Source organism: Coffea arabica, chromosome 2e (assembly GCF_036785885.1).
Source record: "Coffea arabica cultivar ET-39 chromosome 2e, Coffea Arabica ET-39 HiFi, whole genome shotgun sequence".
NCBI classification, from domain to species: Eukaryota; Viridiplantae; Streptophyta; class Magnoliopsida; order Gentianales; family Rubiaceae; genus Coffea; species Coffea arabica.
Genome location: NC_092313.1, coordinates 1,727,609 through 1,749,526, shown reverse-complemented (window position 1 = coordinate 1,749,526; position 21,918 = coordinate 1,727,609). Strand labels below are relative to the sequence as shown.

The window sequence follows — 21,918 nt, the reverse complement described above, 5'->3', positions numbered from 1 at the left end:
ATGGGTCGAAGAGTACAAGTTGGCGTTTCAATCTTTTTTATTCTATTTATAAAAATTTTATCAGGGAGGGATAGGAATTTAAGAAGCGATGAGAGAGAAGATGGATTTGAATCCAGTATTTCTAATTTTTAGTTTCAATCACGTGTGATTGCAATGCCAAATTGTGTATGAATTATAAAACTGTGTCTACAACCCAAAAAAAAAGATATACATATAAATTTTTTTTTGAAAAGGGTTATCAAAATTTAAAATTTCGATGAGTAATACCATAACTTGATTGAATTATTTATTCTTATGCTTCCTCGCTCTTCCAATGAAATCATTTTTGTGACAAAATTCATATAAATTTCTACCCATATGTGTTATAATATTTGATAAAAACTACTGTATAATAGTAAAAATACGTAAAGAAGTTTTTTTAAAAAAAAATTACTATGATGGTTAACATTTAGAATACATAAATTTTTTAAAATTAATATGAATAAACATATAGAGTCGTTATTAATTTCTTTTTTCAAATTATTTATACTTACACAAGTTCATAATAATAATAACAACTATATTATAAACCCGTGGGATCCAAATGCTGGTAGTCCATGCATGCATGTCACCGCCAATCATTTGCAATTCGGACTTGGTAATAATTGGGCTTAAACTAATGAGGCAGAGACTGGATACGAGCCCAGTGGATTTGATTGGAAAATCCGGTACTTTAATACACAAGTTTCTCCTCCATCAAAGACTGGATAAGGATAATTTTTTGGGGTCCTGAATCCCGATGTATAAGTAGTTTTAGGCAAGCGATTTACATGGACCATAGCAGACTGGAATGGTCTAGCCTAGCTATGGACGGAAACTTTCCCAATTTAATACAACTAAGCGACCTTTGACACCCTTCCAAAGCATATTCTTTTTTTTTTTTTTCTTGTTGGTACGATATATTATATTTTACATCTATTTCTACTATTGATCTCGAAAGCATATTTTATATCTACTCCTACTTTGAATAAATTCTAGGAATAATTTCAGAAACCTCAAGGAAGGTTTCCTTGAGGTTTCTGCCAATTTTACTTAACTCCCCTAAGGTTTGAAAAATTACACTTACCTCCCTTGATTTGATAGTTTTAGTAATAAAACATTAAAATAATATTGACTTGGACAATTTTTTAAATCAATACCCAAAAATGTCCTTGTGGAATGAGTTTTAATTTATTTTCCTATACAATTATAAGATTATTTAGTATAATTATAAGGAAAAGGTGCCAAATTTTTCATATTCATATCTACTATTTGATAAACAACTATAATAATAATTTTATTACTATGATATGATATTTTATTATGGATTTAGATTTATAAGATAGAAAAGAAAATGTTGAAATAATTTATTTAGAGTTTATAAATTTTTTGAGTAATGAGATTATCATAATTTAGTAGTGCTTTTGGGCAAATTCTTTTTGATTTATTGTTAATTTAATACCAAAAAAATAGAAAACAAATATCAGCAAAAATATTGGATTACATAGAAAATTAACTCGTCGAAAGAAAATTACTAGTTCGACATTTGGTTATAATAGAAATCTAGGGGCAATAGTGATAGTTATACAGTTTTATTGGCGAATTTTTTTTAAAAAAAAAAGAATAAGAAGGAAAAAAAATAAAAATAATTTTAAAACTCGTTCTAAGTATAAGCATATCAAATAAGAGAATTTCATTAAAATATGTAAGGGTAAAATTATCATTTTAAATGATAAGAGAGGTATGTGTAATTTTTTAAATCTTAGAGGAGCTTAGTGAAATTGCTAGAAACCTCAGGGGAGGTTTCTGATATTATCCCTAAATTCTATTCCAAAGCATATTCTCGAAAATGTTCCTTGTGGCTAGTGCACAAAAATGGGGATATACCCGAATAAAATTGTGGGAAATGCCTTCTTTTTTGTTTTCCAAGCCACTGAGTATTCCATTCGGAAGTGCTTCCACCTCAGGTACCTGCTGATTGATTTTTTTGAATGCGCTGTTCTTCGTGCTTCTGGGTAAAGAAAGTGTCTTGGCAATGGCTCCAGCAATAGTTAACATCCGATTTTCTGCGGTAATTTCTATACTCTTCCTTTTCTTGATCTTCTTTTCAGGAATGAAATTTACACGTACAGAGGCACAAATTTTTTTTTTTTTTGGGGACAAATAGAGGCACGTGTGTATAGTAAATTGATTATAATTGGCCTGTACTGTGGGTAAATTGAATTAGTATAGGAAACTATTGAGAATGCTTTAGGTTACTCTGCTCAAGGATGATCAGATATTCCTTTCCTTTCCAAATTTGGAGCCCAATTCATCTCTCTTTTCTTTTCTTTTCTTTCCAATTAAAACTCCTAAACGAGGAAAAAATCCTGAATTTTCATCTTTTTTTCTCTTATATTTCCTAAACCGCAGCTGTTCTACTTTGTGCCTAACTGGTAGCAGCATATAAGCATTCTTGGGATGAAGGCTGCTCCGAGTAAAACAGCTGATATGCGCCGGGTTTCATATTTAACATTACTATCTAATTTCTAAAATTTAAAGATTACAACTTTCTCTTTCAACACTCAATTGGAAGAATCATCTTCATTCTTGATACTATAAAAACTACTCTTCTTTTTTTTTTTTTTTTCTAACTTTGGATGACCCCAAAATTAATAGTGGAAAACCCAAAAAGGAATTGTTGGTTGTAGAACAAGTTATACACTTCATATTTTTTAAATCTCAACAATTTAAGAATGATTTAATTCAATTTAGTTACGTAAAGTGGTTAAGGAAAATATTAAAAAAATATATGTGCAGAACAATTGGAAGATGGTGAAGACATCCGTGTGTTAGTTTTACTAGTAGTAAAAATGTAGCGATAAAAATTCCACTATCAAATAGTAATTTTATGTTTTTTTTCCATATTATAATTTAATAGTTTCAACTTCTTATTCATCAAGATAATTACTTGTAATTTTCTTTCAGACAGACAGAAAATGGAATTGAACTTTAGATGAATGATCCTTCCAAAAAAAAAAAAAAAAATCTTCAGACGACTGATGTCCACTTTTTTTTTTGGGTTTTCCACTGTTAATCCCAATCTTCAAGCCCAAATGCTTTGCAAATCGGTCCACCCCTCCTCATTGACCTGCTTCCGCAGAACTGCAACTTTGATTTGGGCCTCGCAAAATCCTGACACGGTTGGATACTACCCTGCGTAAACCAATGGCTCGGAGCATACACGTCCCGACAAACCGCACTTTGACGCCGTTTGACAATTTACTTCTATGCATTTAATTTCTTTTTAAAGACTACGGTGCTTTCTACTTTTAAAAAAAATATTTTGTTGTTTATCACGGTATTAGATGGTACGTTTGCTGCCTATGCTCATCTCCATTTTCTCTTTTTTTTTTTGGTTCTCATAAATGCTTTTTTCTTTCTTTTTTTAATATTTATAATCTTGTCAAGAAACAAGTTTCACATGATTGCAATATAATATCTAATTTAATGATTGTGTATTTTTTAAGTTTAAAATAATTGTTACAATATGAATTATCGATAAGTATAAAATAATTCAAATCTATTAATACAAACAAATATTAGAAATATATAATAATTGTTGTTCCTGTATACTGGTTGCTAAAGTTGTGTATATTTTATTATATTAATATATAAACTGAATTCTGTTCAAAAAATATATATAAGCCGCATAAAAAATACGTCGATTTGAGTTTGGAACTTTTATCCAAAAAAAAAAAAAAAACCCAATAGAGGATGAAAAGTACACACAAGAAAAAAGTCGGGTTAAAAAGGCCGTTGTGCTCAACACCTAACGTCGTTAGGCTATCCTCGAAGAAAGCAACTGATATCTTTCTATTTTTCTAATGCCCGATCTTCATCGATTAACGATTTTTCCGAACCACCAGGTTCGTTTCAAAACCCGAACCTCAGGCTCGGAGATTTTCCCATTTTTAGCCCCCCGAAATATCACACAACCGGATATTCAAAAGCAAATCAAAAGCCGGAAAACCGCAGTCTCACTGAAAAGAGCACACAGCCCTGCGGGAGGGCAAAAGGCACTGATCGAGAGATCTCCACACCGGCGACTACAGCAGAATCGGTGATCCATCGAAGCAATGGCCGAACATGCTGGTGAACACGATTCAGTAGTCGAAACTGTGAAGGAGAAGATCACTGAGAAATTTCACAGTCACGATTCTTCCTCCTCAGATTCCGATGACGATAGTAAGGATAAGAAGCCGTCGTCCAAAGATATCAAGGCCAAGATCTATCGCCTCTTCGGCCGTGAGAAGCCCGTTCATAAGGTCCTAGGCGGCGGTAAACGTACGGAATTATCCTATTCATCTTATAACTCTCTAAATTTTTGTATCTACACATTTAATTACGTGAATTTGAGAATTGGGTTTAAATAAGAGAGAGGATGTGCCCAGGGTTTGGGCATACCTGGTTTTATTGGATCGTTCAAATCTACATAGTTTTTCCCTACATTGGCCCACGATTTACTGCATCTTATTTTATGCGTATAATACTGCTAATTATCTTGGTTGATTGAGAATCGCCGATTTTCAGATGATTAAGAGCTATGTCGTGGTTTTGTTCTTATTGTAAAATACCGCTCCAATTTGTTCGATTTAATGCTTTGTGCGAAGACTTTGACTAGCACCAATTTTTATCGTCATTTGGCTTATGCTCATATCCTGCATCATTTTTGTTTTGAAAATCTGCAAACAAATTCCTGGATCAGATTATTCTTATTAACTTTACAGTTTCAATTGGTGCAAATGCAATCTTACAGATTCAAATTTGAATTGCAAGAATGCCTGATGAGTGAAAACAGGATGATAGATCTATGTTTGCGATCCTCTTCATACATTATAGATGACATAATGAGATGTTATCGTGCGTCAATAGCATTCTCCTTTGTTTATACAGCTTGCATGTAGTCCACCTGCAAATGTGTTTTTATTTAGAGTTTTACATTTTAAGCATGTAGACTGTGGAAGGGCTTTTTTCTTAGCCCTGGTTCATTACATGATTTCGATATCAAGCATTTGAAGGTGGTTCATTCCTTCGTGCAAGAAAAAAGAAGTGGTAATAGCATTTTGTTGCAATGTGGTTGATTATTTCGGGTGGAACTTTTTCCCCCTGCTTTCTATTTTTTTTTTCCTTTTTTCTCATGTTGTAGCTTCTCTTCTGCATGTATTTCAAATGTTTATATGCAAAAGCACAATCATGTTCTCATAGATTCTGACGTGGGAATATTCTTATCTGACAGCCGCTGATGTTTTCCTTTGGAGGGATAAGAAGATTTCTGCTAGTGTGCTCGGTGTTGTGACAGCAATTTGGGTGCTTTTTGAATTGCTTGAATACCACTTGCTTACTCTAGTTTGCCACATTCTGATTCTTGCACTAGCAGTCCTGTTTCTTTGGTCAAATGCTTCCACCTTCATTAACAAGTATGTTTGTAGACATTTATCGTACTTTCTAATGTTTCTATTTCGGTTTGTCAGAGAATTAACTTGATCTTTCACTTATTAGGTCACCACCACAATTTCCAGAAGTCATTCTTCCTGAAGACATAGTTCTGGGTGTGGCTTCTGCTCTTAGAATTGAAGTCAATAGAGCACTTGCTGCCCTACGTGAAATTGCATCTGGGAGAGATTTGAAAAAATTCCTTGCAGTATGTTATCTTCCATTGTTTGTGTTTTAACTAATATTTGGATTCATTAGTGTTAGGACTGAATGTGACTCCCACAGAACCAAACCTTGGAACAAATTGGAGGGAGAAGATTCATTTTAATGGGGATGGAAATGTAGGCCCTCCACCAACCGGAGTGCAATATTATAAATCTTTTTGCTGAATGGAACCTTTTATGTTTCAGGTGATTGCTGGCTTGTGGGTATTTTCAATTCTTGGGAGTTGCTGCAATTTCCTGACCTTGTTTTACATATGTAAGTAATAGTTTCTTAAGTAGCGCACTTCATTTACACTTGTCTGTCTGGCTGTGTTATTTACTTGTTGTTCTGATCCGGTTCTGTTTCCCTTTTGTTCAAAACAGCATTCATTCTGCTGCACACAGTGCCTGTCCTCTATGAGAAATATGAGGATCAAGTTGATTCCTTTGCTGAGAAAGCTGAGGCAGAGATCAAGAAGCAGTATGCTGTTTTCAACGCCAAGGTATTGAGCAAAATTCCAAGAGGTCCCCTGAAGGACAAAAAGTTTGTCTAGACATGTTGAGGTGGTGAATGGTGATGCCATCCAATTGAAGTGTTTCTCTACATGTTGTTGTGACCTGTTACAATCTTTAGAGCAGATGCTTACGCGCTCTTAATAGTTCTAAAGAATATGGTATGGTTGGTAGTTGAGTTCTAATATTGTTTTTGACACAGCCGTTTCCATGGATTGTTCGCTGTGCATACTGAGAGTAAATTATGTTTTAAATTGGTTCCCCTTTTAGATAGTTTTTTTTTTTTTCTGTTGCTTTATTATACATACTTGGACAAATGAGTGGCGAAGTTTTGATCTGTGCTCATCTTGACGGTTCCCTTCTTAAATCTGTTCGGTACCGTTTGGATGTTCTTGTATTTTGTGACATGGGCCGGGGCCCATGTTTCTTTTCTGGAAGATGTTTTGAAAAATAGCCTTGTTTTGCCATTCTATTGTGAATTCCCGCCATTTCGAAAACATTTTACAATTAAAAAAACTGAATTAATTTTTTATGCACATTGATGGCATATGTATTATTATTGTTAGGTGTACGTGTGTCATATATTTAATCATAGTAAAATGTACATATTGATAGTGTATATAAATTAACTTAAAATTTTTTTTAGGTTTTTCATTTTATTGCTGTCGTTCAAATGCGGTAGCGTCTGTTGATGTACTGATGCAAGTGGCTGACTGTATCGAAAGACAATTTCGCTGGACCTTTGGTTTGACAAAAATGGCCTTCAAGCAATGGAATGCCGGCTCGATTTTGGCGTGAAAAACAAAAGAGAGCTGGCTGGGGATGGCATTAGGATAATAAGCGAATGAACGTTCGAAGCATATTCAAGCCGAGAGACAGAGAGAGAGACCATTTTAGAAGAAACGTTCTACTCTGTTCTTAGGATGGTATGCATTTCGTTTCAAATAACTGTAGCCTTCGCGGATGCAACGCATAATCTATCATTTTCCAATTGTAAATTTCGACTGACATTGGACCTGTCAGGGGAACGCTTACAAGGTGGGTCAGGAAAGGCTAAACGTCAAAGCGAGGTTTGCAATTCTGCTTGTGCCTTCTGAACTTCTTTTGTCTACTCTCAAGTTTCAACTACCGTACCATATCAACAAAAGAAGTCATAAAATCATTTATATGACTTGGCTAACTCCTTTCCTCTACACAAATATTCGCCACTCAATAAATGTTTCTCCTAGAATTTTAAGATGCAAATTCAAAGTGGTTTTCACAATTGCATTCTGCGTTCGAAATGCTTGTGCATTTACGTTTGAGGAAAGACTTTGGGTGCCGATGGAACTTAAAAAGCTGAAATTGTACGGTTGATACATGCCACTTGATGCTGAAGGGTCTCAAGTTATTGAGCAATTACTTCACATTTGAAGTGTGTTTACGATGGAATAATTATCAAAAGGGATTCGGATAAGTGAGACCAGGGGTAAGGCGGATAGTTGAAAGCATCAAGAACCAAGCTGATAAAGTACAGAGTATGAAGGAACTGAGAGATCATGTATTACTAATCACATGCACCACAATCTGATAATGTTCCATTTACAGAACCAATATAGCAACGAAGGTCCTAGTATGAAGGTACGAATGGGATTAAGAATTTAATTATTCACCATTCTGTTGTCAAAAAATATACATTCACCTTCTATTATGTCTGTACTGCCACAGAAGAGGTTGGCCGATTTACTTGGCATACGCCCACATCTTAAGAACACACAGGTCATCTATATCACTATCACTACTGTCTGAAGAAGATTCTGATGGAAGAGAATCGTACAATACGTAGTCAACAATCTGCATTTTACAAAACCTCTCCAACTTAAGCAAAATATTTTGTACATCGGAGGGTAATGACATTTAGCAATGCTCATAAACAAATAGAGTTATTTCATAGAATCATAACCTTTTTTGGGAAAAACTAATTTTTCTACGGTATCATCTCTAAAAATACCTAATAAATGCAACAAAAACAACCCTCATACACCTAACAAACATGCCCAAAAATAACCCCAAAAAAGCGCAAAAACACACACTAACATGCACACATCTTCACCCGTTCTCTAGATTGGAGGAGAGGGCTGGTAGCCGGTAGGGAGGGTTGAGACAGTGGGAGGGGTAAACTAAATTTTAAAAATTCCCCAAAAATTTTGAAACTTTAAAAACACCCCCAAAACATATCACATAAATAAAGTTTTTCACAATGTAGATCTACAGTAAAGTTTCGAAGCTCCAAAAACACCTAACCCACGGGGGCCCTTAAGTTTGCAACATGCTATGGTGGGTGACAGTCAAAGAACACAGAGCAAACTTAGGCATCTATAATTACCTGAGCCATTGAAACTGGAATAACTTTGGGATTTGTGCAATCTCGTCCAATATGTGTATTATAACATCTAGTGTCGGTGAGCCACACTATTGAACTACAGTGCCAACAGTAGCCCCTGTATGGTGCAACTTTCTTCGACGATACTTCTGAAATGAAAAACATGGTTTTGACTTCTAAAGAGAAAATGCATATAGGAAAACCAACTGGGAAACAAAAACAGTGCTGTAAAACATGCCCTTCACGATCACACTGCACACCCGTATGTCGGGGCTCGTACAACACCTTGGAACTCATGAAAGAGTATATTCATTGTGATTGTGAGCAATGCCAATAATTGTTGGAACCAAATAACACAGATCATAATTCACCAGAGGACATTAGAGATAAAATACTTCAAGCCTAACTAGGATTTCAATTACTTTCAAGCACCTTAAAATTCTCTTCTTGTCAAACAAAACATGAGCCAGAACATCGTTCTCCTTTTTACAAAAAGTTCAGACCTACCTTGATACACTCTCTTGAAGTTTTCTCTGATACAGATGTCACTTCCAGTTACTGTATCAGTGTATTTATCAGAACCACCAAAGAAGTTGACATACAGTGACTCCCATAGATGGTTGTCACCTGCTGCAGAACTCCATGACCTGCAAATTGACCATACCGCGGAGTAACTGTCAAATGATGGATCATAACTGAAATCATGTGTAACATCAAATACCAAATATGTGAACCTAAGTTCTTGGTCACAAAGAAAATGTTACGGCCTAAAGGGAAAGTACCTGCAGACCATTGCAGCTGAAACTATAGACTGCAAATCTAAGTAACTGAAGACATGTATAAGGATATCTTCAGGAAACTGGCATGGGCCTGAAACAGCACCACAAAATTAGTAAAATGGCAAACCAATATGAGCCAATAAAAGAATTTGCAAGATTTATATAACCATCGGCTACTAAGCAAAAATTTGGTGTGATTGGATGTCTACAATGGAAGATCCTACCTATTTTAGCGTAGGATGTCCAAGAAGCACAAATAATTTATTCATTTATTTTTACCTACAGGTCACTTTTCTGCCACTTTCCTCAACTACACATTGACACAGCATTCAACACAGGTATACGAGCCTATGATGAACAAGCAACGAGAGTCTTGCAGGAAAACAAGGTACAAGTACATGGTTGTACAATATCTCAGCAATGAGATGCATGTCATTAACTTGTTATACAGGTCAGTGATGGAATTATGTTCACTAGCTGGACAAAATTCCAGGCATCTTTGAAAAAATGAACACGACAACAATTAATAACAAATTTCAAGATTGTTTTCTTTCTCAAGAAAAAGATGCACCATGTTTATGTTTCTCACACAACACAGTATATTCTCAGTTAAAAATACCTTCTTCCTCTTGTTGGGCCTTATTACGCCTCTTAGAAGATACGATGGCATGTTTGAATTCTGTGACTGCCAACACCTTCTTTTGTTTTGGAAGAGTAGACTCGGCATTCTGGAGGAGGAGATTAGCTGCTGAGATGGCATTTTGCGACTGTACCCTATAGTTTAAAAAAATTATTCACATAAGAAATGTTGCTCTTCAATCCTAAGTACTAATTCATGTGCAGCAAGGGAACTCCCAGATCAACCTAACTGCGGGTAAGAGGGCTTGATTATGTCTTGGTAGTTCACACAAAAATATTACCATGACAAACAATGATCACTAAACTCCTCTGTACTTGCTATAAATCAGCGTCCAATTCAAGGCCATCCCTCTGTTTTTGCTTTTTCATTTCTGAAAATGCAACACGATGATTCTATGAGATAGTTTTTGACTTGTGCAAAATTGCATTGGAAAGTTATCAAATACTGCCCCCCAGAAATCCATGTAACAGCTACTATCTTATTGTGCACAGCAATATGATAAGCCATTAGCCTCTAACTTCTCTCTTGACACCTGTTCAGAATGAAAATGCTACTGTAGAAAAATATTAAAAAAAAACCACAAACTTTCATCCTTAGTGCCTATATTGAGAACGGGTGATTTTAATTTCTCCGAGTTTCAGCCAAATATGCAGTGACATCACCTTCAGAATCAAAATTTGAAAAAGGGCCCAATTTATATCTGGTACAAGTAGCAATCAATTCAAATCACTAACAAAACCAAAACAGAATCTGGAATAGCAAAAGCACAAAAGAAGAGACGAAAACTGAGTTGAATGTTCCAGTAGGTAATGGGGAAACAAAAGGTAATAATAGTGCAAGGAGATTTAATTACTGTGGGAGGAGGCGGAAGGCATCGAGCGTGTCCTGGAAGAGCAAAGATTGCAGATTTTTTGGGGCTTTAGAGTAGGCTTTTCTGAGGATAAATGCCAGCTCCTTGCAGGCCAATGGGTAACGAGAGCAGCTTTGATTTGTTAAGGACTCGTGTAGCTTAAGTTCTTCATATCTTTCTTTTGGACATCCCATTTGATCTTGAGAAATTCAGTAATCCCAAAGCCAAAAACAAAAACACAACAAAATTAAGCGATCAATATCAAACACCGAGCTGCCCTACAATTTTGTCAAGCGAAGCAGACGAAACAGACCCACTTTCCTCCTCCTCCAACCGCCATCCCACACCGACTCTCGAACAGCTGTCTAATTTCTCAGAATCGTCCTTTTGGGGAAATTTTAAAGAATTCCGACACCGATGTTACTCTTTTCCTACCTTGCCCCCTTCCCGAAGGTTGAATTGCAACAATCAATCCATCCTCGTGCTATTGAAAAAATTCCCAATCCAGTGGATGTAAGTCGGCGCTCGGCGGCAGTCCAATTTGTACAGTTGATTCGATCATGTGCACCCGTCATTATTCTGCGAAGTGGCCAAATTAACCCCACAAAATCTCTATCACCTTGGATTCCTAAAATGCCCCTGGTCAAACATATAATGGTACAGTAATACAAATAACACCAGACAAAACGAAAACTTCATCTTGTTCAGGCGAAATCCCTCATTCTTCTATTGAGAAACTGGAAGAACTGAAAATAAAAATTCAATTACCAGTAACCAAGAGTTGCCAAAGACTGATTAATGTGACCTGAACATCCCGAAGAATTCAGTCATTTCGATAGGATCAAAGTCATCTGTGACTTGCCATTGGGGCCAGACATCTCCAGTAAAAAAAGAGAAAAACGTCTTAGACCGCAAACAACCCTTGGAGAAATTCATAGGATGTAGAAATTTTAGATGGGGGCTTGTGAATTAGTGCTATTTCAGTGGATTGATCACAAGACATGCGAATGAGTCGAAGAGTTCGCGAGAATTGCCGTACATAAGTTGAGAGAAAATGCTGATGCTGAAATACGCGAGGAGAACGAAATGCTGAAGACAAATTTGACGAGGCATAGACTTGGTGGCATGTAACAAACAATTGCCAATTTGGAATAAGATTTGCAAAGTGCTAGGGCTCAAGAGAGGAAATTGGAGGTATAGTTAATTTGGTCACTTTGCAGAAATCAAGTGAGACGGATCACTTGCAAAATTGGACTGCCCGACCCAATTACATTTGATTGGAAAATTTTCAATAGCACAAGGGTGGTTTCGATGTGATTGAATCTTTAGCAAGGCAATGCGAGTAATTTTTTATTTTTTTTTGGATAAAAGCAAATTTCATTGACAAATTGTTGGAAATCGTCCAGCGCTATTTGATCTACATCACTAGAAATTAAACATCTATCTGTAGTTTAACAGATACAATATATTCGAAAAATTATAAAATAGATCTGAAAAATACAAGAAATTTCGTAGTTGTTTTTAATACATAAATCGCTACATATTGTAATTGCCAGATCTACTAAGTAATGATTTTTTAATCTCCAATAATGATGATAAGATCTGTTGAAATAGATTAAAGATCCAAAAAAAATTTCAAATCTAACAACCAGATTTGAAATAAATTTAGATTTAACAAAAAAAAAAAACAAAAAATTCCATAAGAATCCTTAGGAGAACAGAAAATTTTCATTAGAATCTCTAAGAGAAACAGAAAACTGTCACTAAAAAAACTTAAGAAAAACTTTATTAGAAAAAAATGAAACGAAAAAAAGAAGAAGAGAGGAGTTGGAGAAGATGGGAGGTAGAGAGGAGAGTTGTATACTAGTTATTGTTAGATGAGGAATGAGTAGAGTATTTGTCAAGAGAGTTTATTAGAATTAACCTTATAAATTTTAGCGAGTACAATCTTTTTAGTAGTAAAGTTTTGAGCATCGCTCATTATTCTAATTTTCACAATTTTGTGTGATGAATTTCACACTTCAGATGGTGAAGTGTACAAAATTAAAAACTTAAAGACTAAAACTGAATAAACTTAATATTTTAAGGGATGCAATATTTAAAATTAAAATTTAAAAAATTAAAGCGAAAGTGTGTCCATAACTTAGAAGTGCAAGTGCAAAATGGAATTTGACCTTTTACGAGGGGATTTGATGAAGTGAGATGGAATGGTGACACTTGAGTGTGGTGGCAACATTACAGGTTTGGGATTTTGGCATTATTTCACCTTTTTTTTTTTTTTTTTGGTAAATTCATTTCACCCGTTGTTCTTGCAGTGGCGGAGCTAGAAATATTGGTCAGTGACCAGTAATAACAACAACGTATTTAATATGAGTTATAACACCATTAAAAAAAATCAAATTCATTCATAAATTTATTCTTTAAAAGCCTTAAATGTAATAGACTAATCAAACACTACTACGTTATTAATCAAAAAAAAAAATACAAAAATAGTGGCAATCACGATTTGAAGTTAATATTCACATGTAGTAGTTCTAAAATCATTACAAGCATTAGCGTAAGGGTAGCGTTTCAGCGCTAGATGTCGAAATTATCACTAGTGATAACCCTCCCTCCTGAAGGCTCAAAATACCACTCTATCAGATCAAACACCAATAATCTTATCCATCTTGAATTTCATGCTTCACATAAAACCAATCATATATTCGTATAATACTCTGGTGATTCAAGAATCCGATAAAAAGAAGAGTTTATCCTCTGTACATGAGAAGTATGACGCTTTCCTACTGATTTTGCTTGGAGTTAATGCAAAAAGAATACTACCAAAATGCAACAGTAAATTTACACGACGAATGGACTATCCGCTTTTCATCGAATCTATTACAGTCGAGTCAATAAAATAAACAGACTAACAAATGCCCATACCCCACCCCCACCCCCTTTCCCCCCAAAACACCTAAAACCCACGTCTCAAGCCTACAAAAAAACCACACAAGAACATCTTCAACATCCTCCACTCCGAAGAGCTAACGTGGTTCAGCCAATATCGAACATAGTCGTTAGCATTTCTTCTTTTCTCCTCTTTCAAGAGTGGTTCCAAAAGGGCAACCGAAATGCTTGGAGAATTTTGTGCCTAATCAAATTCTTCTGGGGCGATCAAGAGTTATTCATTGCGGCCAGATTGCGGTGACAGCTTTCACCACTTCCATGCTGCGCTATCCTGGGACAATGGGGTTTCCTGGTTCCCCAGCCTTCTGCTGATTCAGAGTATCACCAAACAGGAAAGGATTTAAGTAACAAGCGTCTGTATATGCAGGCAGCCAGTGACCTAAAGGAAGTAAGACAACTGTTGCTTCTTCCTTGAACCTCCTTCACCATATAGGTCATTCCATTGCTTCAGCTCAGCCATGATAGAACCCTCGGAAGCAAAACTGGCAGCCACCTGCAATTGCAAAATATCCTCGTGAGGTTTTACATGACAAAAAAAAAATTTGCGTAATACTGTGAAAAAAAGGTCACATGCTCAAAAGAGAAGGAAAAAAAATGTGAAAAATGGAAACAAAAAACGAGTGGCGTTGACATATTGCTGCCAAACTAGATTCCTACTACTGTTACTGGAAGTCAAGATGATCAAGGGACAGGAATGCCTCAGTCCTACCAAATTTGGCAAATTAAAGTGACACGAAGGACATGCTCTTTGAGCAGAAAATGGTGCACAGTTACCAGGGGAAACAAAAGATGAAGCTGGCTCATGAGTCCTATTTTTTACTTTCGCATGTGTTGGAACTTTTAAGTAGGTCCTTTAATAGTTGTGAATAAGTAAGAACTGTATTTTACAAGATCATGGGAGGAACATCGGATGGCCACATCTTCACCTCATCGCAGAATACCTCCAGACTCGTCCGTGTCGTTTGAGTAGATTTCCCATATCCTCAGAGTTCCCCTAGAGTACTATTTCCCATTTCAGGGCACCACACATTTTATAAATGACCCAAGGATAACTCAAAATGCAGTCATATAGTATGCTAAAACTCCCAATCTACTTGGCATGGGGACATGACAGAAACACTCGACTAAACCTATCTTTGGGAACTATTTAACTACTCATCTTCCTACACAAGAATGCAAAACTATCAGAAGAAAAGAAACTTTTGCACATTGGAGAACAAATGGACACAAATTTTTCACAGCAGATATGGTTTAAAAAACAAACTTGCTCCATATGACAAGATGAAAGCCAGTACTATTACCTGATTCTTGGCCTGTCTTATGTCTTCCATGTTTAAGGGCCTCAGAGCAATAACGCTTTCTTCTTTTGCTTCCTCATTTCCTTCATCAGCATCTTCAGAGCTCTGCCCTTCTTCAGCTTTCTGTTTTTTCTCCTACACAGGGAAAGAAGGAAAAAGAAAATCAACATAAACCTTAAGAAAAAAAAATACTAGCCAAACTGTATCTTAGGAAGCGAAGTGCAAGAACTTTGCATAAGAATTACCATATCCTTCTTTCTCTCCTGTTGAATCAGCTCTCTCACTGGTCGATAAGCCGCAGTAATGCACAAATTCTGCTTTCAGGAGAAAATGAAAAGCTCATATAAGATTACAAAAATTTGCAATCCAGAAACTTCATACGTACCAAAACAAACCTTGAGATCACTTCCGCTATATCCTTCAGTCATGGCTGCAAGCTCCTTAAAATCTAGGTCTTCTACCTTCTCCTTTGACAGAAGAGTTCTCAAGATCATTTCTCTGCTCTCCACAGAAGGAAGACCAACCATGATCCTGTAAAGCAGAAACTGAGTAAAATCCAGAACCAGATACACAAAAACGCGTCATGAATATATGAAACGAGAAGTTACAACTCAGTCTTCATTCTTCACAATGAGAACTGGTGGTAAACAACACACAACATATAACATAAACCAAAACAATTTCTCATCTTGCTTTCACTTTCATGGACAACAACATTCCAGATGAAGTTGGTAGTGATAGAATCAGCTTTGACATTTGACAACGTGAAATCCAAAAAAGGTGTAACTATGAATATACCTGCGTTCAAACCGCCTAATTATTGCTTCATCAAGATCAAATGGCCTGTTAGTTGCTGCCAGAACAAGAATTCTTTCACCAGGCTTAGTCAATAGGCCATCCCAATGGCTCATGAACTCATTCTTAATCTTCCGCATAGCCTCATGTTCCCCAACTCTGGTTCTCTGGCCAAGCATGCTATCAACCTCATCCACAAAAATGATGGTAGGAGAAACCTTTGCTGCAAGTGTGAAAAGAGCTCTGACATTTTTTTCGTCTTCACCAAACCATTTTGAAGTAATTGTTGACATTGATACATTTATGAAACTTGCTCCAGCTTCATTCGCAATGGCCTTTGCCAGCATTGTCTTTCCAGTACCAGGAGGCCCAAAGAGCAATATGCCTCTACAAGGCTTTAGAAGACCCCCTTGGAAGAGGTCTGGTCTTCGGAGAGGAAGCATCACAAGCTCTTGAAGTGATTCTTTAATCTCATCCAGAGCACCAATGTCTGCAAATGTCACGCCAATCTCGTTTGCAGGAATAACCTCAGGCCTTATACGTTTCTCAAATTCATTGTCTGGAGGCACATCCTGTAGTTTAAAGTACACAAGAAGTTTCAATAAGAGAAAATGAATGAAAGAGTAGTTTGTGGATTGAACACTAGGCATAAAGTTCATGTTAAACTGTCTGAAATTGCTATTTATGCCTCTAACTTCTCTGCTGTGTGAAATTAATTTAGCGTGAAGTGATGCATTCTCTGACCAGAAAACATCACCTAAGGTTGAAACCTAGCCCATTTTCCAACAAACTTGAAATTTATGGAAGAGAAGTATAGAAGACATGGAGAAACATATAGGAGCAGCATCCAACATGAAATGGTGGCATTGTCTCCCTTTTCAAGGATCTAATACCACACGATTAGACTTACAGGAGCTTTCGGTGCAGGTGGATTTTCACCATCCTTCTTTGGAACTGATTTTTCAGTCTCAGTTTTGTTTTCGGATGTGGGGTTTGGTTCAGACTTCAAGCCAACATTCTCCTCCCCTTCAGGACCCTATCATTGATGAGAAAAAGAACTATTAACCTTGTCAATATTTACATTCTTGGAACACTTCCTGAGTAAATATCTTTTATCAAGACGCAAACTGACCTTGGAAGATTCAGCGCTTGCCTCCAGCTTGATAGTGTCTTTACCACCTTTTCCCTCCTGGAAGATACTCATGCCATGGGACAAACTGTACCAGAGCGTGTAAGCATCAGAAACAGGATGTGTAAATCTAAACAAAACCAAGTACGCCATAGTTTACTGGGTACCTCTTAGATGATATAAGAAGCTTCCCATTGCGATATTCTGGATCCTTGTTATTCATCAGATGATAAGATATTGCAGAAACCACAATTTCCTCTATATAATTACTTAGAATCACTGTATCTGCTTGGCAGATTGATCCTAGATCATCACACACAAGATCATTTGCTTCAAGTACCTCAGCAATATGATTTTTATTATCCTGAATCTGGATTTTTTTCATGTCCTCCTCCAATTGAGCTTTCCAGCTCACAAGATGAGTCTCGTCTTCAGGAGGTCTAATCTCAATATCATAGGGAAATAAAAGACTGATTCTCTCATCCACGTCACCACAATCATCTTCAGGATCCAACATGCGGGAACCAAGTACCACGATTGATCCTGTTAATTTCTTTAACATTCTGTCAAACAATTTGTATAATCTGGAGGACTGGAGAAGAAGCCTTTCGACATCCCTGATGTATAGAATGATGCAGCTACTTTTAGAGACTGAAACCAAGACCTGCAATATTAAAAATCTTCTTTTCAGCACACTAAGAATTCTAGTACCAGCATTTCACAATTACTTAGAATATATCATCAAATCAGAAGATTAAAGAACCAGAATAGCAGTAGAATGCAACAAGCAACAGAACCAACATTTTGTTGGTAGTAGGCAAAGAATTGACTTTGAACAATAAGATTTACCTTGTGCAGTGACTGTAAGAAAATCTTTTCATCAAAACACCAGCTGGTGATGCGCTTGGGAGGAGCTAAAATTAATAATAGAAAAATCAATCACATAAAAGGTTTTCAATATGGAAATTATCTACCAGAAAGAGCTTTCTATTCTCTCAAAGCGCTTAAAAAGCAAGAGAAGAGATGCAGCAATTTCAGTCCTCCTTTTCAAAGTTTCCATCCAGACAATAATCCAGATAAGAAAAAAAACTGAAAAAAAAAGGAATACATGATATACTTGATAGAATTCCCCAGTATCAACAAAAGATTAAATGCAACATCATCAGAGATTGAAGTAGAGAGAATAGCAACTCCAGAAAAATGCTGAATTAAGGAAGACATGTTTAGAAAAGAAAATGCGGGAAAAGTTTAGTCAATTGGGTGAAGAAATTGGTCAGTCCATCAAATATCAAAATGTTTTTTCCTTTTCTTTTATGTAGTCTCCTTTACTGCTAAAGTTGAAAGCTCCATGTTTACCTGAATTTGAAGATGATGACTGGGAGCTAATGCTACTCATATCTGAAGAGACAGAGGAATTTCTGCGATGCTTTAGAGAATGGTTTACTCCTTCTGTGTGCCTATAAAAAATGGTCAATATGTAAGTAGTGGATATAAACCTAATTGGTCTTATCTTTAATGAGCAAGCAAAAGACAAGAGAAGTGTTACTCTACCTTAATTTACTGTCAAAGCCACTGCTTTGCCTAGCTAATGTACCTGTAATAATCAGTATTTGGATTCTTTAAGAAGCTCATGAAAGATGTATGCAAGACCATGCATATAAAACTTTAAGAAACAAAAACCAAACAGATTCCCAACACGTAGCCTCCAACTTCAAGTTCCATAAGATCCACAAGATGGCAAATATTATACAGCCTTAAGTTGAGGAACAATAAGTGACTAGTATTTAAAGCCCATCTGTTGCTAACTCTAACTCTTTCCAAATAAATTTTTCCTGACCAACATAAAATGAGGAAGAGCAGCACAAATAGCATACGCAATGGTGTGCCACCATGAACAGTTCATGGCACATTATGTATACCATTTTGTATGATTTTAAACCAATTGTCATGTTTTGCAGACATTCATATTCTTAGCAATGCGTTCAAGCCCTGCAGGGCATGTTGGTGCCCTCTTTCATCTCAAAGATGAAGGAACCAAGATGGTTCACTTTAATGAATAGAGGAAGCAAACTATATCCCTTCTTTGTCTGAGCCCACAAAATGGAAGCAAATAAACAGCCAGTTTACGCTATAAGATAATCACTTTTACTGAAAAGTTGAGTTACTCCTGTACCAATATTCTTTATCACTATTGTAGGGAAAGAATTACTTAATAAAACACCATTTAAATGAATAAATATAGAAAATTTTTAACATGAAAATAAAATCTGTGGCAATAACACTGAAAGAGAAGAAGCATTCAGAAACCAAAAGAAGGCTATCACAGCATGGCATGCAAGAGCCTTAATTTAAATGCTTCCCTTTCATACCTCGATTATCCTCACTATTTGCAATGATTGAGAAGGAACCAAGCAAACTGGACATCTTTTCCAATGTCAACTCTGAGATTGACCTCTTGAACGACTAAAAAGGAAACAATGTTCCATTAAGGAAAAGTGATCCAAATGAAAAAACTTCTTATTAGGGACAGGCAAAAAAATTAAAAAAAACAAAAGGATAGTGCCTACAAGTCCCGCAAACAAGACTTAACCTAGAATACCACTGAACGCTATTGAAACAAAGAAATCCATGCATCAGGTTCTCAGCGTATACAAAGTTACGTACCGGTTCTCTTTTTGCAGTACCGTACTTGCTCTGCATCTGCAAAAATTGACCCAGATTTAAGATAGTAATGATAATAATAATAATATAAGACTGGGAAAGCAATATGCATTAGGAAACAATGCCTTTCCCACACGTTCACCTTCAAAGAAAAATCAGTAATATCCAGCAGAAGCAACTTCGCATCAAAGTGATGAGCCAGGGCCTTGGCAAGCATTTGCTGGTATAGTTCTGGAAAGGCATAATACAAAAAGTGAAGAAGCAGATATGTAGACACCTTCAGGTGGAACAGTTAGCAGAAAAATACATAATTTTACTGCATCAAATGTAGTGTGTACTGTACCAGCAGGTCCAGAAAGTAATATGGCCCTACTAGCAGGAGAAAGATTTCTGGTATGCTTAATCGCATCTAAGTGCCTTAGATGAACATAGGCTGCACTTGTGAGTAACACCCGTGTACGTTCACTGCCAAGGCATCAAACATCGAAAGATGGTGATTGAGAGCATACAATACAACTGAAAGGGAAAGCTAATTTACTTAATAATCTGGTTCAGATTAGTAATCGAGGAGTTACGATCATAAATGGATGTCCGAAAACTAAGCAGAGGGTTAGTTCATCGAAGCATAAGAAGAGTAACCATACGGGTGATCCATCACGGCACTTGTTATTAAGAGCAAAACATGAAATGTAGTATCTAGAAAATAGCCAAAAAAAAGAAAGAAAAAAGAAAAGAAATCTCCTCATCTGGTAGCAAATAAAACTTCAAAATGCGCAACTATAAACATTACTAGTAAAATATTTGCATCTATGGCATAGTATACACGTCGGTCTCAGTAAAGTTGTTGGTTATATTACTTTTACCGCCATTCTTTTGAAAAAAACGGAAGGAGGAAAAAGAAAAAATCCATAGAAAGTTTTATTTAAGGAAAAGAGAAGGAAAGAAAAACCAGAAAGAGGGGAAAGGAAAATCTTGCAAAGCGGCGTCGAAGTGAAGAATTGAACCTGAGGTAATAAGGGAAGTCATCAAAGGAGACTTGGGAGTCTTTGCCGGGAATAATGAGCCTGAGAAGCTCGAGCTGAATTTGGTCGCCGGTAATGCCATCGGGCGCCGCCGTGGCCCAACCATTATTGTCACAGTAATTATTGATCCCACTCCATCTGCTAACAGTTTGTCCTGACACCAAACCAAGCCCCACACCTACCCCCACCCCTATTGCCGATAATAATATGTGCTTCTTCTGTTCCATCCTCTATCTTCTTCCACTTCCTCCTCTCACTACCATTCAATCATCAATATATTCATACACCACAAAAAAAAAATTGTCAAACAATTACGGAGCACTAATACATTCAATCGATCACCTTCTCTTATTTCCTTTTTCTTTTGTGATTCTTATTGCTTTTTTTTTTTTCCTTTTTTGAAGAAAAAAGAATCTCAGTTGAAGATCAAGGACAAGAATCAACAGAGGCAATGAATGCGATCCGCAGAAGAATCGGTTTGTTGTTTTGAGGGCAATAATGCGAGTTGTTGTGATAAGAATCCCTCCCTCTATATATTTACACACGCATATATATATATAGAGAGGGAGAGAGAGAATGGGGGGCTGGAAGGGGAGGGGAGGTTTAACTTTTACATAACTTTTAAATGGACAATGACAGGTAATATGAAAAAAAGATGTTTTTTCCTGCTAAGAAAGAAAGAAAGAAAGAAAGAAAGAAAGTTGGGGAAGGAAGGAGGAGGAGGGGATGACCGATAAATAATACACTAGTACCAGAGTACCAGTATACTACTCCTAATAATGAATGGTTTAATTGGCAAGTTGGGCACATGGGATCCTCGGTGACATATTTTGAGTGCCAATTCAATGCCACCTCTAATATTGTGCCAAGTGTCCTGTTATTATTTGCACTGCTTCAAATGACCAAGAATTACTATGACACTTGGCACAATATTAGAGGTGGCATTGGATTGGCACTCAAAATATGTCACACCGAGGATCTCAAGTGCAAGTTGGGGGGGCTACAGGCTACAGTACAAAGACGAAGAGAACGAGAAATGCGTATATCCCCGAATGATTATTATGAGACTTGAGACGACGACATTGGTCCATTCTTTCTTTCTTCATTTATTTGACAGTCAAAAAATTAAAAATTATACGACTTGGAGAGTAGCAATTGATACTACTCAACTCGACAGTTGACGGGACAGGTAAGCTACAAAATGGCCCCGACGGCCCAACAACT

General features: G+C 36.5%; 3 protein-coding genes across 4 annotated transcripts; 1 reads left to right on the top strand and 2 right to left on the bottom strand.

The window, feature by feature from the left end:
* The first annotated feature begins 1,965 nt into the window (after positions 1-1,965).
* On the top strand, positions 1,966-6,478 carry LOC113729984 (reticulon-like protein B2). The gene is made up of 6 exons (XM_027254380.2): positions 1,966-2,089; positions 3,927-4,344; positions 5,297-5,477; positions 5,560-5,701; positions 5,904-5,973; positions 6,081-6,478. Exons 2-6 carry the CDS (start codon positions 4,137-4,139, stop codon positions 6,248-6,250), a joined length of 771 nt encoding a protein of 256 aa, XP_027110181.1. The 5' UTR covers positions 1,966-2,089; positions 3,927-4,136; the 3' UTR covers positions 6,251-6,478.
* Positions 6,479-7,729: 1,251 nt separating this feature from the next.
* LOC113729983 (F-box protein At5g52880-like) lies at positions 7,730-11,452 on the bottom strand. Of its 2 annotated transcripts, XM_027254379.2 has the most exons (7): positions 10,844-10,982; positions 10,215-10,360; positions 9,970-10,124; positions 9,354-9,441; positions 9,079-9,218; positions 8,575-8,720; positions 7,730-8,042 (listed from the first exon to the last, which is right to left on the bottom strand). In XM_027254379.2, exons 2-7 carry the CDS (start codon positions 10,271-10,273, stop codon positions 7,932-7,934), a joined length of 699 nt encoding a protein of 232 aa, XP_027110180.1. In that variant the 5' UTR covers positions 10,274-10,360; positions 10,844-10,982; the 3' UTR covers positions 7,730-7,931. The 2 variants fall into 2 exon arrangements, with proteins under 2 accessions (XP_027110180.1, XP_027110179.1); XM_027254378.2 differs by lacking the exon at positions 10,215-10,360 and having other exon boundaries at positions 10,844-11,452.
* A 2,070-nt stretch (positions 11,453-13,522) lies between these two features.
* Positions 13,523-21,313, bottom strand: LOC113729982 (uncharacterized). The gene is made up of 16 exons (XM_027254377.2): positions 20,677-21,313; positions 20,016-20,137; positions 19,815-19,903; positions 19,676-19,711; positions 19,381-19,474; positions 18,563-18,605; positions 18,368-18,468; positions 17,861-17,925; positions 17,179-17,675; positions 17,015-17,099; positions 16,793-16,918; positions 15,886-16,454; positions 15,483-15,618; positions 15,333-15,401; positions 15,091-15,222; positions 13,523-14,282 (listed from the first exon to the last, which is right to left on the bottom strand). The coding sequence occupies exons 1-16, from the start codon at positions 20,919-20,921 to the stop codon at positions 14,169-14,171; spliced, it is 2,523 nt and encodes an 840-aa protein (XP_027110178.1). The 5' UTR covers positions 20,922-21,313; the 3' UTR covers positions 13,523-14,168.
* Between the last annotated feature and the right edge of the window lie 605 nt (positions 21,314-21,918).

Bases quoted from the DNA above. Each gene is read 5' to 3' on its own strand.
- LOC113729984 (XM_027254380.2), top strand. From the start codon at position 4,137: ATGGCCGAACATGCTGGTGAACACGATTCAGTAGTCGAAACTGTGAAG. The intron at 4,345-5,296 runs GTACGGAATTAT...CTTATCTGACAG, and splicing joins GGTCCTAGGCGGCGGTAAAC to CCGCTGATGTTTTCCTTTGG. The intron at 5,974-6,080 runs GTAAGTAATAGT...TGTTCAAAACAG, and splicing joins CCTGACCTTGTTTTACATAT to CATTCATTCTGCTGCACACA.
- LOC113729983 (XM_027254378.2), bottom strand. From the start codon at position 11,034: ATGGGATGTCCAAAAGAAAGATATGAAGAACTTAAGCTACACGAGTCC. The intron at 10,125-10,843 runs GTAATTAAATCT...TTTAAACTATAG, and splicing joins GCCTTCCGCCTCCTCCCACA to GGTACAGTCGCAAAATGCCA. The intron at 9,219-9,353 runs GTACTTTCCCTT...GTCAATTTGCAG, and splicing joins TCAGCTGCAATGGTCTGCAG to GTCATGGAGTTCTGCAGCAG.
- LOC113729982 (XM_027254377.2), bottom strand. From the start codon at position 20,921: ATGGAACAGAAGAAGCACATATTATTATCGGCAATAGGGGTGGGGGTA. The intron at 18,469-18,562 runs GTAGAGTAACAC...CATTTTTTATAG, and splicing joins GGCTTTGACAGTAAATTAAG to GCACACAGAAGGAGTAAACC. The intron at 16,919-17,014 runs GTCAGTTTGCGT...CATCAATGATAG, and splicing joins CAAGCGCTGAATCTTCCAAG to GGTCCTGAAGGGGAGGAGAA.